Here is a 13233-nt window from a genome sequence, read left to right on the forward strand (position 1 = left end):
CCATACGAACCGCCCCCCCCCCCCCTATTCCGTTTTCTTCCAGTATGGCTACACTTTTCTCTTTCTTTGACAGCCTTGCCCCTGCCATCTCTCTGTTTTCTTCTTCCTATGCTTTTCTTCTTTCTTTCTTCTCCCTCCCCTCCCCCTCCCAACCCGCCGTTCGCGTGTAAGGGTGGCTCTGTCACAGCTGCCATCCCGCGGACATGTCAATCACGCGAGAATCTTGCAAAGACGGCGCCGGGACCAGCAGCACTAAGAGCTTCAGCTTCTATCTCCATGAATCGTTTTCCTTCCATGGCCCGGACAACGACGACCGTCAACGGCATGGCAACTCGCTCGTGTGTCCTTATAGTCAACTGTCAGCCCCATTCCAATTGGCCAGATACCGCCGTTCGGTTGACTATGTGTTAAGGTTTCTCAGTACCAAATTACTTCTCGTTTGTTTCCACCTAGCGATTACATCCATATACCTCCGGAATTCACCACGATGATTCCTTTTTTTTCACCTTTCACATCTACTTGGCCCTGGTATTATATTGTAAAGGGGGGAAGGGGGGCAACGGCTGAGCCAACGGGAGTATGAGTGAGCTCTGTCGATCTCTTTTCGCTTCTCCAACCAGGTGCCTGAGGATGTCGTCACTGGTCAAAATGCTTCAGGGAGTGCTCCGTACGCCGCATGACCGTGGGGCTTCACTCGCATGGGATGGACCCTTGATAGCAAACAAAAAGGAGTGACATGCAGAGTCCAATGTGCCTGGTGTAATGAGGCAAATGCAGCTCGCCTTGAATGACCCCGTATTTTCCTTCCTTTTTTCTTTACCTTTTTTATCTCTTGGTATTAATTTAGCTGTTCGGTGTTATATATAGCCATTCGTCTTCCTTATACATAATTCTATATAACTCTATCGTAGTATATAGATGTTCAGCCCTCAACAAAAAGGGAATAGTAGCCTATGAGCGCAGAGAGATACGTGCATGCAAACGTACATGGACACTACTGCATATGAGCCGACTGTCCACCAACGTTGCTTCTGCCACCAGAGCCACTGGCTGGCTTGCTAGTTCCTACAAGAACGCAACGTCAAAGGCCAGTCTGTATCTTTTCTTCTTCTTCCCTGCAGCGCTGTGTACTTGTCGTCATGTGGTTCAGCATAAATATTAGACACCTCGAGATCGACAATCTAGACTGTGCCGGCGGCTCGAGAGCGGCAAGCTGGCTGCGAGAAGTGGGAGCATCTCGAAGCCAGCAGATGGGCTTTGTGAGCAGTGATATACCATATGTGGCACCCTCTTTCTCTCTGATATATACGGAGCAGCCTATGTCTGCAGTCTAACAAGAGCGCCAGGAGCAGCTATTCAACGGGAAGACCATACAAGCTGCAGTAACGGGGGTGGTAGCTGGCGCAGCCAGAACCAGCAGCAGACGCGCCAGATATAGCTACCTGAGGAGCACGGTGATGAAGATCGGATCTTCGTGATACATCATATTTGCTTGTTCGCTCGTTGCCCTCAACCAGATAATGCAGCGAATTTCGCACAGGGACATCGATGTTGTACAGATACATACTGCATCGCAGGCCGGGAAGACAAGGAGAGCTCCAGAGGGGGCCTGAGTCCCTGCGCCAACAGCCTTCCAACCCATCCATCTCGACTGTCTCCAGCCGTTGCAGGACCAATTATTTGGAAGAACCGTCTGAAGTCTAAAAAGAGACAGCGCTCAAAATCAACTGGCGGCGATGACTGACGTACGCCAGGGCCAGGGCCAGGGGTGATGGGAAGGGAGGGATGGGATGGGATGGAGAGCCACACGCCAGGAGGATGGGCGCCGGTATGTCGGGATGGATTTCCGCCAGGGATGTAGGAGTCTACGTTAAAGAGTGCATATCTATAGCTATCTATGCATGCTATGTATAGCTAGTGATAGGTGTGTGTGGTGGTGGTGCTGGCTTTCAGCTCGCGGCTCCGCGGGGATATATCTGGTGATTGGGCTGGATAGACGTCCGTCCGTGGATTGGGCGAGTCTGCTGCTGAGGATGAGACAAGGAAAAAGGAAGCAGATGCTGAAGAAGAGCTGACGACGATTGATGGTTGCGGCGGGTGGTGGTGGTGGTGGTGGTGGTGGTGGTGATATCATGGATCCGGCTGGTCCGCGCTGGTATCTATCAATTGCCATGGTTCTTTCGAACAACCAAATGCACTCGGGCACACTTGGCGGTGGATGTTAGCTCGTCTGCCTTACTCTATCTGGAAATCAACGGGTGTGTACGGAGTATACGAAGAGATATTAACGGGCTAACTAAGACTCGAGGCCCTCGACAGACACAATAATTGGTGACCTCAAGGGGGAGAGAGGAAGAGAGAGAAACGAACAGGAACCAACCAGGACGTGGCTTCTGAAGGCACCAGCAGCTTGGTTCCCGGGATCTTCACGCCAGTGCTCCGCCTGTCTGTCTGCAATCCGAATTGAGCGTCGCAGATGGGCTGTATATACAGGCATCAACTAGGTTAACTAAGTTAACTCCAGGGCCGGCCCTCCTGTGCCCGTAACCGCGGGAGTCTGGATACGGATTTCTGAGCATCAAACGTGGAGCTCATTCCCCAGCCTTGACTTCTCAACCTGTCCTCCTGCATCAATACGGGGAAAGCATATATATGCGCCCCTTAACTACAGCACCAATGTATCAACCATCCTGACTCGTCAATCTTATCTGCAACAACCATGGGGGCGAAACAAAAGCCGGGCCTCTCAACCGTCTTGCCAATTAAAACCGTCAAGCCGAGAGGGAAGAGGAAGGGCGAAAAAAATAGAGGCCCCAATGCAAAGGAAGGAAAAAAGAAACGAGAAATTTAAAAGGAAAAAATATTGGAAGCAACAGAAGAAAAAGAAAACCCGAGACAAAGACCAGACAGCTGTACAGCCCTTCTCTCATATCAGAGCTTCTCATTTAGCTCTGGCCGTCAGAGAAAGGGCAGACGGGGTTCCGGGACGGGCCTCAGGGGAGAAGCTCAGCTTTGCTTCTTCCCGATAGAAAAGAAAAGAAACGAGACGAGAAGAGAGAAGAAGAAAAAAAAAAAAAAAGAAAGAAAAAAAAAAGGAAAAGAACAAGGTCACTGCTCTAACTATGTTCCCTGGGTTGTATATATATACTGATTGAACAGCCCGGGTCAGTGGCCCTTTTCACTCCTCCATCACAGTACACCGTGCAATTTCACTCGTTGGACACCTACCACATATATATACACACAGAGACCTGTCTTCGCACCAAGTGATCAATCCCTGGTGTACCACTGTCCTGTGTGCTCTCACTATTTCAATTATTCATAGCCGGGGACCAGGAAGCAGATTAGTTACTATATAAACACCGGCTCCCCCTTCCAACTCGGAGACTCCCTCTTCCTCTCCTCTCCTCCTCTTCTTAAAGCCGTCTTCTTGACCAGCAAAGCACACGAATCGAAGGCATCTCTCCGAAACATCCACTCCCAGACCCCTCGCTGGATCTGCCTGACTTTGCCCTTGCGCTCTTCCACTAATCGACCCGTCGTGCTGGAACACCCCTACGCCTTGGCTGTGCTTAGCCCTTGCTTCCCAGGCCTCCCAGCAGCCAACCCCAGCGTCCGCGCAACCCCCTGACGCCCCTTAGTTACCCAACCCCTCAGGGCCGAGCTGTAACCTGCAGCATAGCGTCTGTTCCTCTTCGGAGACCTTCTGCCGAATCAAACACCCGCACGCTTTAGGCACCGTCAACGTCACTCGCACACCCAACCGACCAGCTAGTCAGCTAGTCAGCCATGGCCAACCCGCGGTGTCCTCACCAATGGGGGATCGTCCAGACCAGCAACGGCAGCATCCTGACCTGGCGCTGCTCGATATGCAACGGCGGCCCTTTTGTCGGCATCTGGCGCTGCAAGGTGTGCGGCTTGATGAAGTGCAACCCTTGCTACACCAAGTGAAAAAGTGATAACCAGCCGGCAAATATGTATCTCGACCATCCACATCGGTGCTATGATCATGTTTACTTTTGATCAACGCCACCGGCTTTTTTTCTTTTCCCTTTCCTTATTATTGTCGTTTTCTTTCTTCTGCAGGGATCTTGGGGAGCAAAGGTACTTGCATCATGCAGGCAATTAATACGTCTGCAGACCCTTCTTCCTGTCCCCTGCCTTCAAAATAACAACACAATTCTCAGTGCACTTTAACCATTGTGCCCTGCATGTTCGCATCAATATCCTTCGCCGAGATCTCTCGCTTCACACCGCTCGTGCAAACACAATAAGAGTGTATCTTGAACATGCCCGGCTGACCAATCACCCTTGATGTGTCTGTTCCCTTTTTCGATTTCTATATTTTTTATTCTCGATGTATCGGACCTCAGCCTTCGAATTTGCGCTCGCGGCTATGCTTCTCTTCTCTCTTGAGGGGCTATCTCTTTTTTTTTTCTTTTTTCCTGTTTCCTCAGTCAATTGACTTGATACCCAATTACGAGCCTGCAAATTTCACGGATTATATGCATTCTTACTTTTTCTGCGTTATTCCACTCTCCTTCCCACCTATTACTAGCGTTTCGCCTTTTATATATACATTTATTAGCCTGACTAGTTAACTATCGGAATATAAAATGTGAGTCCGAGACGGCAGTTTCACGGGAACCTACAGCGTCCGAATTAGTACTCTGCAGACAGGAAGTTCTTACGTTGTTCAAGTAATCAAGTAACCCCTAGTCATATGGGGAAGGACTGTCCGAGTAGAGCGCAGAGAGAGCCTTATCGCCGTGCATAACCACTTTGCACGAAGTCATTTTTACCTTCGTTAACTTGGTTGCCCCTGGCCACATCCTGCCCTGAGCTCGGAGTCTATCTCAGCACGGATGCAACGCCACCGCGGACTAGGCGAAAAATCTAGTATCAAGATCTTAGCTTAGGCGAGGATGCAGTTTCGCCTAACCAGCAGGTATCTTGATCTATCCAATTTCCTGGACCAGGACGTCCCCAGCGTGGCGTCTTAACTCGGACATCAACGAAAAGGTAGAAGCCACAGATTGTGGACATCGTAGGTCGTTCTAGACGGATACTGAGATTGCTATCAATTCCCGACCCGAGATTTCCGATATACGGCCGTGCTGACAAATTCAGTCACTGTACGGAGTATGAGGGGGTTATTAGTGAGATGGCCGTATGAATCATAGAAGGGGGGGTTAAAAGTAGCAGAGCAGACATATTCACTGAATACATACCTAAGGGGGCGAGATAGCTAGCACACAAGTGTTGATATCACAGCAATCAAAATGGCAGCCCTTGACCTATCTCTGCCTACCGTCCTTCTCATCATCGACAACCACGCAGCCTTCGACAACGAAGCCTACTGGGGCAAGAGATCAAATCCGCAGTACAAGGAGAATGTCACCGCGCTCATAAAAGCATTCCGGGATGCGCACGCGCGAAACCCCCATATCGAGGTCATCCACATCGGCCATTCGTCCACTAACGTCAAGAGTGTCCTGCACCCCTACCATCCAGACGGTGGTCCGGCCTTCTACCCGTTCACCGAGCCTATCCCTGACGAGCTGGTCTTCTGGAAGAACGTGAACTCGGCCCTGGTCGGAACCGACTTGGAGAAGACGCTGAGGGCCAAGGGCGTGAGGCAGCTGCTGCTCCTGGGCCTGACGGCGGAACACTGCGTATCTACCACGACTCGTATGGCGGCGAACCTGGGCGTTACAAACGCCCCAGACGGCAGCACAGATGGCCGGGTTATCCTGGTTGAAGATGCTACTGCCTCGTTCCCCTGCGGGCGGTTTGATGCAGATACCGTCCATGGCGTCTCGGTTGCAACGCTGAAGGAGTTCGCGGAGGTGGTTCAGACGGCCGATGTTTTGAGAGACTTGCAGCCGCTGCTGTCGTGATTATCTCGATGTTATATGCATGGATCTGGCCCAAACTCCTTGTCTGATTAAGTGATGAATCAACGGCAGCGTGTATTCGTAGTCGGTGTTCGATCTATATCACATTTCAGGCTATATTAATATTATGCAGCTATAGTTAGTTATGGAATAAACACGCCGTAGGGCAATCCCACATACCGTCTAGGGGCCTTCTAGTACCTGCATGGAAGCCAACAGGCAAGCATCGTAAAACTAGCGGCCTTTGTCGATTTGATGTAATAGTGTCGAGCGTTATATGTTGCGTTGCATTGCGAGGTGCATAAGATCCGTTTCATCGCTGCAGGCTTGACACAAACACCCTGCACCCGCCAGAATTGAGGACTCGCAACGATGGACTCTGCAGGGAACATCTATCGGCATAAGGTCGATTTCACGGCCCTGGCCCTGCAAGACCCGGCCTTTAAGGAGTTGTAAGGCTCTCTTCGTCGTCTCGTTCTGGATGTGGCCGCATGATCGCTGACCGTTCGTCTCGAGGGTAGCTTGAGTGCAAAGGGACGGCTGGACTTCAGCAACCCGGATGCTGTCAGGTAGGTGATTAATTGATACCGGCGACCATTTTACTCCTTGTCTGGGGGACCTCTCTCTTCGGTCTGCCTGCAGTTTACGGTGCGGTGGTTGATACCCGGGTTTCACAGGCAATTGACCGTCAGCCTACTTCGCCGTGACTTTGGCTTGGACGTCGAGCTCCCTGATGACCGGCTCTGTCCGCCGGTAAGTCGTATTTATGCGAGTTTTGGTCTTGACAAGGATGCTGACTCTGGCCTGTAGGTCCCTAATCGGTGCGTTGTTGTGCTCTTTTGCTTTGATGTTGATGTTTATGGAGCCTGATCGATGCTTGCGGCAGGCTCAACTACATCCTCTGGTTACAAGATTTGATAGACTGCACTGGCGATGACTTTTATAAAGGATTTAATGCCGATAGAGATGTAGTTGGACTTGATATGTGGGATAATACCCTTCCCCTCATGATATATTTATTCAGGGCTAACAATGGTATATCGAACGGGCAGCGGGACGGGGTCAAGCTGTATATACCCCTTGCTAGGAGCAGTGCACAGAAAAAGATGGACATTCGTTGCAACAGGTGCGCAGGCTTGTTGAATGACAGTGTAGAGAACTGCTGCTTATGCTATCTAGATATCGACGAGAAGAATTTACAATATGCGAGACAAAATGTGCAGAGAAACAACCTACAATCGCGTATCCAAGTGGTAGATTCAGTACCGGATGGGCCATTAATCCCTCTTGACAGGATCCAGTTAAAGATGTAAGCAATTGAAACCTACCTATTCTCTCCAAAACTTATTAACTTGGGCCTCGAGGCTGGATTTCACCATGTGTAATCCTCCATTCTATGAATCTCATGAGGAGATGAAGCAACTGGCAGAAGAGAAGCAGAACGAGCCGCTTTCTGTACGCCGATGACCTCACAAACACGTTGTACTGTATATCAAACTAAAGAAGCTATAGGTTTGCACTGGAGCAGAGACGGAAATGATAACGCCCGGAGGGGAAGTTGCATTTGTTAAAAAGATTATCCAGGAGAGCCTAGATTTACGAGAGGCTGTAAGGTGGTATACCTCCATGCTGGGAAAGCGGAGCAGTCTCCTCTCACTTATCGACGAGCTCCAGAGCCTCGATAACAAAAATTGGGCAGTCACGGAATTTATCCAGGGGGATAAGACTAAACGTTGGGCTATTGCCTGGTCGTGGAAGGATATACGGCCGACAATGGTAGGTGGTGGATACGGGTCAGCGGAAAGAAAAGCAGCTATGCTAACGGGTCACCATGCTGCAGGGCGTTTCCAGGAGCGTATCCAACATACCCAAAAAATACCTACCGTTCCCATCCGAGTTCCAATTCACCTTGCCGTGTAAATCTGTTGACTCTTTGATCGAAGTGATAGATACCGAGATCAATTCATTCCGGATTCCCTGGAAATGGGATAATCAACGGTCAAGTGGATTAGGCTTCACGATGGAAAATGCTTGGTCTCGGCAGGCAAGAAGGAAAAGACAGCAGCAGGAAGCTGCTCAGGATGGATCTGACCAGGCAGATATTCCGTTCGATACCGAGAATGCTGTATTTGGATTTATCATCCAAGTGAGGCGTCCGGGCCCCAAGAATGCCGATGTTACCGTGCGATGGGTAAAGGGGGCTGATTCTGTCATTTTTGAGAGTTTCTGCGGTATGTTGAGGAGGAAGGTAGAGGGAAGGTAGCTTCCCTTGGCGAACGGGCGAAAATTCCATGGGTTTACCCTTACTTATGAATGTATGATTAGAATGTCAATTATTAGCGGATGCTAGCATTCCAGGACCCGACGGGGTTGATTGAAAAGCTTCGAGAGGTTTGTCCCAGTCTTCTTTTTGGTTTTTATCTCCCTCTCCAGGTTTACTGGATTGTCTTCGAGAAAGCATGACCCGTCCAGTCTTCTGGTGAACCCCTTCAAACAATGCTAGCCCCTTTACTGGATCTACCTGACGATATATGGGAGCGGGAGGCTGCCGTACACCCCAGGAAAACCACCATTTATTTTTGCTGGAATCCCACTGGATAAGGGGCGTCAGGGCACAGATACGCTCCCACATATGACGCATAAGTCTTCTAGTGATCTGGTGCGGTCGACCTCGGACGTATTGTGCGAATGTGGGATCCTTCGTGGCGCCATTAATAAGGAAGTCGGTACTAAGGTAGCTTTGTTCGGAAGCACTAGTGGAATCCCCTGAGGTGATTTGGTTGGGGCCTTTCCTCCGTACTGGTGGAGTCCAAGGTTCGCTTCCTTCTACCAGGCGTTGAAGTGTTTCCCAATCGTGCTGCGGCAGGGGAGGAAAGGTTTTGTCGAGCACATGGGCGTACCACTTTTGGCGAATGTGTATTTTCCTTATATCTGCAAGCGGCCGGGCAAGAGCATTTAATTCGGGTATGCGAGGTTCCAGATCAGTTGTCCTAACTGGCCTTTTAACCTTCTGGGCACCGATATTGCTATTCTCACTCTGACTCTGCAAAAGTGCAAGATGTAGTTCTGACGGCCTCCAGTGCTGTGAGAACGCAGTTTTGGACCCAGACCCGGACTGTAAAAATGGTCGTAGTAATATTCGCTTCCTCCGTCCAATTCGGCCGTAGGACATGAGTAAAACACGCTCAAGTGACTTTGTATATCCTTGGTTTGCGTGTTGTAAGAGTTTCATGTTTTTCTTGATGCGAGTATGCAACCGGCCAATTTTGGCAGCATTCATCGACTTCTGCTGTTCTACCGAGGTGAATTTGCGGTATCTCGACGTGATATACTCGGCCATATATCTCTTCGCAACGGGATCGGGGAGGTAGCTCGCTTCCCTGAGCAGGGCTCGGTAATGGCTCTTCCATGGGATGGTAGTCGCCATGGCAGTTGACAGAATCGACTGTACAGGTCAATCGCTGCGTGGACAGGAGATCAAAATACCAGCACCCAATATCCTGCACTTCGTATATCGTTTCTCTTGCCTTCCCCTCGTCCGGCTGCGGTCTTTGATGTCTTTGCTGCGTGTTTCTTCCTCCTTGCATACAAAACGAAAACGGCGACGTTGAATATGCGCGCTTAGTCATCAAGCGCGCGCTTAGACGCGAAAGTGGGAAAAGCCGAAAGGGGAAAAAAGGAAAAGAAGAACTCCCGACGAGCCTCATCTTTTCTCTACCAGCAGATTTTCCGTGTCCCTGGATGGCCTGCCGATAAGGCTCCTGTATAATCTATCTTTATCCAGCAGCCTCCGCCCGTCTCGTCGACTTCAGCTTCGAGCGGGTGAAAGGGCGCGGGTAACGTGACCACGCGAACCACTCACAACTTTGCCAGGTCGCGACGCCAGCAAGAAAGCCACAGTCTGTCCAGTTAAATTCATAGTCGGCACAACGTTCTTGGTATGACTGTATACTGCTTTGTTTGGTTATATTCACCTCATTATGGGCTACTGACTTCGACTAGAACTAATTACGCTTATACCAAGACCGCATAGCTGCTCAACGGTTGATCCCGCCCTTCAAGGGATCTGGCCTCGGGCCCTTGGACTTGACTCTGGAATAACCACGGAGAGGCTGTTTCTATCCTGATGTCGTTCTCAAGGAACTCTCACGGTGGTCCACCGAACGGTGCCTCATTTTCTCAATCTAGACATAATTCTTTCCATGCCTCGCAATCTCATGCGTCCACTCCGGCTGGATCTCCTCCACCCAGGGCATCCCAGCACTCCAACGTATCGACTAGCTTTTCTACCAACGGCATGAACAACTCGGTGTCTAGAGGCAATTATGGTGGTTATAATGAAGGGAATGGGTACAGATCCATGCCTTATCAGGATGGATATAAACCACAGATTTATACCGTTTGTTTGGCCCCTTGAATCACACCAGACCAGGGCAAAAGTTGTTTAGTAAACTAACATATTATATCCTCTGTATAGGCCGTTTATTCGAACGTCTCAGTGTACGAAATGGAAGTGAATGGAGTGGCTATGATGCGTCGGCGTTCGGATTCTTGGTTGAATGCTACTCAGATTCTTAAGGTAGCAGGTGTAGCGAAAGCACGCAGAACCAAAACCCTGGAGAAAGAAGTCGCGGCCGGTGAACACGAGAAAGTTCAAGGCGGGTATGGAAAGTACCAAGGCACTTGGGTCAGTTATGAGCGTGGTCTAGAACTTTGCAGGCGGTACCAAGTTGAAGATTTGCTGCGGCCATTGCTGGAATATGATATGGGCCAAGACGGTGTCAGCGCAGCAGGACAGGGACAGCTGGACACACCTACAAAGGAACAAGCCCTGGCTGTACAGAGAAAACGCTTTGCACAAGGGCTGGATGCTCATACTGGCGCACAATCTGGCGGCACCTTTTTCCAGAGCATATCTCGGACCGCCGCAACTGCGGTAAACGCCATCAGCAAGGCTAGATTTGACACTTCTATCAGAGGGTCCGATGGACGACAAGCTAGCATGACAAGGAAGTCTTCCCAGATGAGCAGTCAGGATGCCCAGTACCAATCAGCCAGCCAGCAGAGCATCCAAACTGTATCCGACAGTGGTTTCGGTAGTAACCTCCAGAACAGCCAACGCAGCTTTGCTGAGTATACTCATGATGAAAACCTAGAACCTCCCCGAAAACGGATGCGCTCGTCATCCATCGCGCAGCAAATGTCTTTCGCCAACAACACACAGCCCACAAGCTCCATGGCCGAACCGACACCTACTGAGCCCAACGATTCGTTCTATCCAGAAGAGTCCACCAGCAATAGGATACCCGATGACCCAAGACATGGCATACCCGCACTTCCAGCAGCGACAACGCCTGAGAGATTCCAGAAAATGAAACTAATTATGACTTTGTTCTTGGATAAGCGCATGAAAGATTTTGAACATCACCCTGCGTTCCTCACACTCACAGCAGAAGACCTCGAAACACCGCTCGATGAATTCTTGAATAGCGCTTTACACTGGGCCGCGATGCTGGCACGGCTGCCATTGGTAAATGCTCTTATAGCCAAGGGTGTGAATATATTCCGATTGAATGCCGCTGGCGAGACTGCATTGCAGAAGGCCGTTGGGACAAGAAATAACCTTGACTACCGCAGCTTCTCCAAGCTATTAAACCTTCTTGGCTCGACCATAGAGATTATTGATTTACACGGGCGCACAATCTTACATCATATATCCATGATGGCAGCGACTGGTGGCGGAGGCCATGTAGCTGCCAAACACTATCTTGAGTCCCTCTTGGAGTATATCGTGCGGCACGGCGGAACCACCAATGGTGCGAGTGAGTTCTCAGAATCTCCCAAGTTTGAAATCATTGGTCTAGGCAGATTCATGTCAGAGATGGTGAATATTCAGGATGATCAAGGAGATACTGCGCTCAACTTAGCAGGAAGAGCTAGGACCGTTCTTGTTCCTCAACTTCTTGAAGTTGGTGCAGACCCTCATATCCCTAACAATACCGGCCTTCGCCCTGCAGATTACGGTGTGGGTGTGGATATGGTCAATGGAAATAGTCAGGGTCTCCAGATTGGCAGTGGAGGTGACGCACACATGAGCCAATTAGCAAGAACAAAGAAGGAGATTCTTGAATGTACGCCCCCGTTTCCTCTCCTACCCTTTCTAACCCTTTCCGTAGCAGTGAGATATCATTTCGCTAACGTCTGCAAAAGCAACTGTTTCTCAAATAAGTACAGCTATTGAGGCTTCAATAAGTTCCTTCGATAAAGAGTTGGCCAGCAGTTTCAGTGAGAAACAACAAGAGTTCAACGAGTGGCACGCTAAGATCAGGGAAAGTGCCAAGGCTCGTCAGATAGAGCAGAATCGTCTTGACGAAATGAAGAAGAAGACGCGAGAACGAATAGAGCTACAGAGGCAAATCAAAAATCTCACAGTGTCCTCGGAAGCGCTCATGGAACAGCTGCGCCAGTCAAAGAATGGTGACAGGGCCAGTGAGACTCTGGCAGGCAAAGATCGAATCAAGTTTGACAAGCGGAAGATTGATGAGCTCTTCCCTGACGGAGCGGGCAGCACCCGCATGAGAGCCAACACTGTTGGACAAGGGAGGTTCATATTCTCTCTACCGCGTCTAGAGCAATTGAAGACACGCTTGAAATGCTGCAAGGAGCAGACGGCCTCGATACTCGCTGAAGTCGAGAAACTCAAGACGAAGAACGTTGTCCTGGGTGAGAATTATAGGCGCATGGTGATGGCCTGTACAGGGTGGTCGGCTGAAGATGTCGATAACGCAGCCGATGGCTTGACGGACTGCATTAAAGATCTGAACAAGAATCCAGTACCACAAGATCAAGCCATTGAGATTTTGATGAAAGACAGAGGCCAAGACTGGTGATCGTGGATCATGCCCTGGATCCTCTTGTTTGTTTTACAACTTTTTTTTCTCTCTCTGCCGTCTTGACTGAACGAATATCACGACTTTGCTAAATGCTTATTCTTGTTTTTATCGTTGATCTCATTTTCTACTTCACTGTTATATCTATGTTCATGATACTGTATTTGAGACGGCGGGCGCGGGGCGTAGGTTTATTTCCTGGCTTATCGTTTGAGATGCCTGGCATATCTCTCCTCTTTGGCTTAGCCTATGTTAATAGTAGTACCTACGGAATGCTGAATATCTGACTCTATCCTGTTCATTCTCATGCAGGCATTCTACATCCATATAACACCTTCCCAGAAAGGCAAGGCCACGGGCTTTCCTCATTTGGAAGTAAAGAAAGTGCGGCTGAAAAAGCTTGGCATAACGGAATCAGCCACACGTGATTACCGAATGGGGACTAG

General features: G+C 49.7%; 5 protein-coding genes across 5 annotated transcripts; 4 read left to right on the forward strand and 1 right to left on the reverse strand.

The window, feature by feature from the left end:
- Window positions 1-3629: 3629 nt before the first annotated feature.
- On the forward strand, window positions 3630-5900 carry TERG_03785 (uncharacterized protein; the record flags this gene model as incomplete). The annotated part of the gene is made up of 1 exon (XM_003236693.2): window positions 3630-5900. The coding sequence occupies exon 1, from the start codon at window positions 5283-5285 to the stop codon at window positions 5898-5900; it is 618 nt and encodes a 205-aa protein (XP_003236741.1). The 5' UTR covers window positions 3630-5282.
- A 369-nt stretch (window positions 5901-6269) lies between these two features.
- Window positions 6270-6767, forward strand: TERG_12049 (uncharacterized protein; the record flags this gene model as incomplete). Its single annotated transcript, XM_003236694.2, has 4 exons — window positions 6270-6349; window positions 6419-6466; window positions 6575-6650; window positions 6708-6767. 4 exons carry the CDS (start codon window positions 6270-6272, stop codon window positions 6765-6767), a joined length of 264 nt encoding a protein of 87 aa, XP_003236742.2.
- Window positions 6768-7728: 961 nt separating this feature from the next.
- Window positions 7729-8160, forward strand: TERG_12050 (uncharacterized protein; the record flags this gene model as incomplete). Its single annotated transcript, XM_047751068.1, has 1 exon — window positions 7729-8160. One exon carries the CDS (start codon window positions 7729-7731, stop codon window positions 8158-8160), a length of 432 nt encoding a protein of 143 aa, XP_047606052.1.
- Window positions 8161-8226: 66 nt separating this feature from the next.
- Window positions 8227-9324, reverse strand: TERG_03787 (uncharacterized protein; the record flags this gene model as incomplete). Its single annotated transcript, XM_003236695.1, has 1 exon — window positions 8227-9324. The coding sequence occupies one exon, from the start codon at window positions 9322-9324 to the stop codon at window positions 8227-8229; it is 1098 nt and encodes a 365-aa protein (XP_003236743.1).
- Window positions 9325-10023: 699 nt separating this feature from the next.
- TERG_03788 (uncharacterized protein) lies at window positions 10024-12787 on the forward strand (the record flags this gene model as incomplete). Its single annotated transcript, XM_003236696.1, has 3 exons — window positions 10024-10296; window positions 10375-12028; window positions 12108-12787. 3 exons carry the CDS (start codon window positions 10024-10026, stop codon window positions 12785-12787), a joined length of 2607 nt encoding a protein of 868 aa, XP_003236744.1.
- Between the last annotated feature and the right edge of the window lie 446 nt (window positions 12788-13233).

This window comes from Trichophyton rubrum, assembly GCF_000151425.1.
Source record: "Trichophyton rubrum CBS 118892 genomic scaffold supercont2.3, whole genome shotgun sequence".
Lineage (NCBI taxonomy): Eukaryota > Fungi > Ascomycota > Eurotiomycetes > Onygenales > Arthrodermataceae > Trichophyton > Trichophyton rubrum.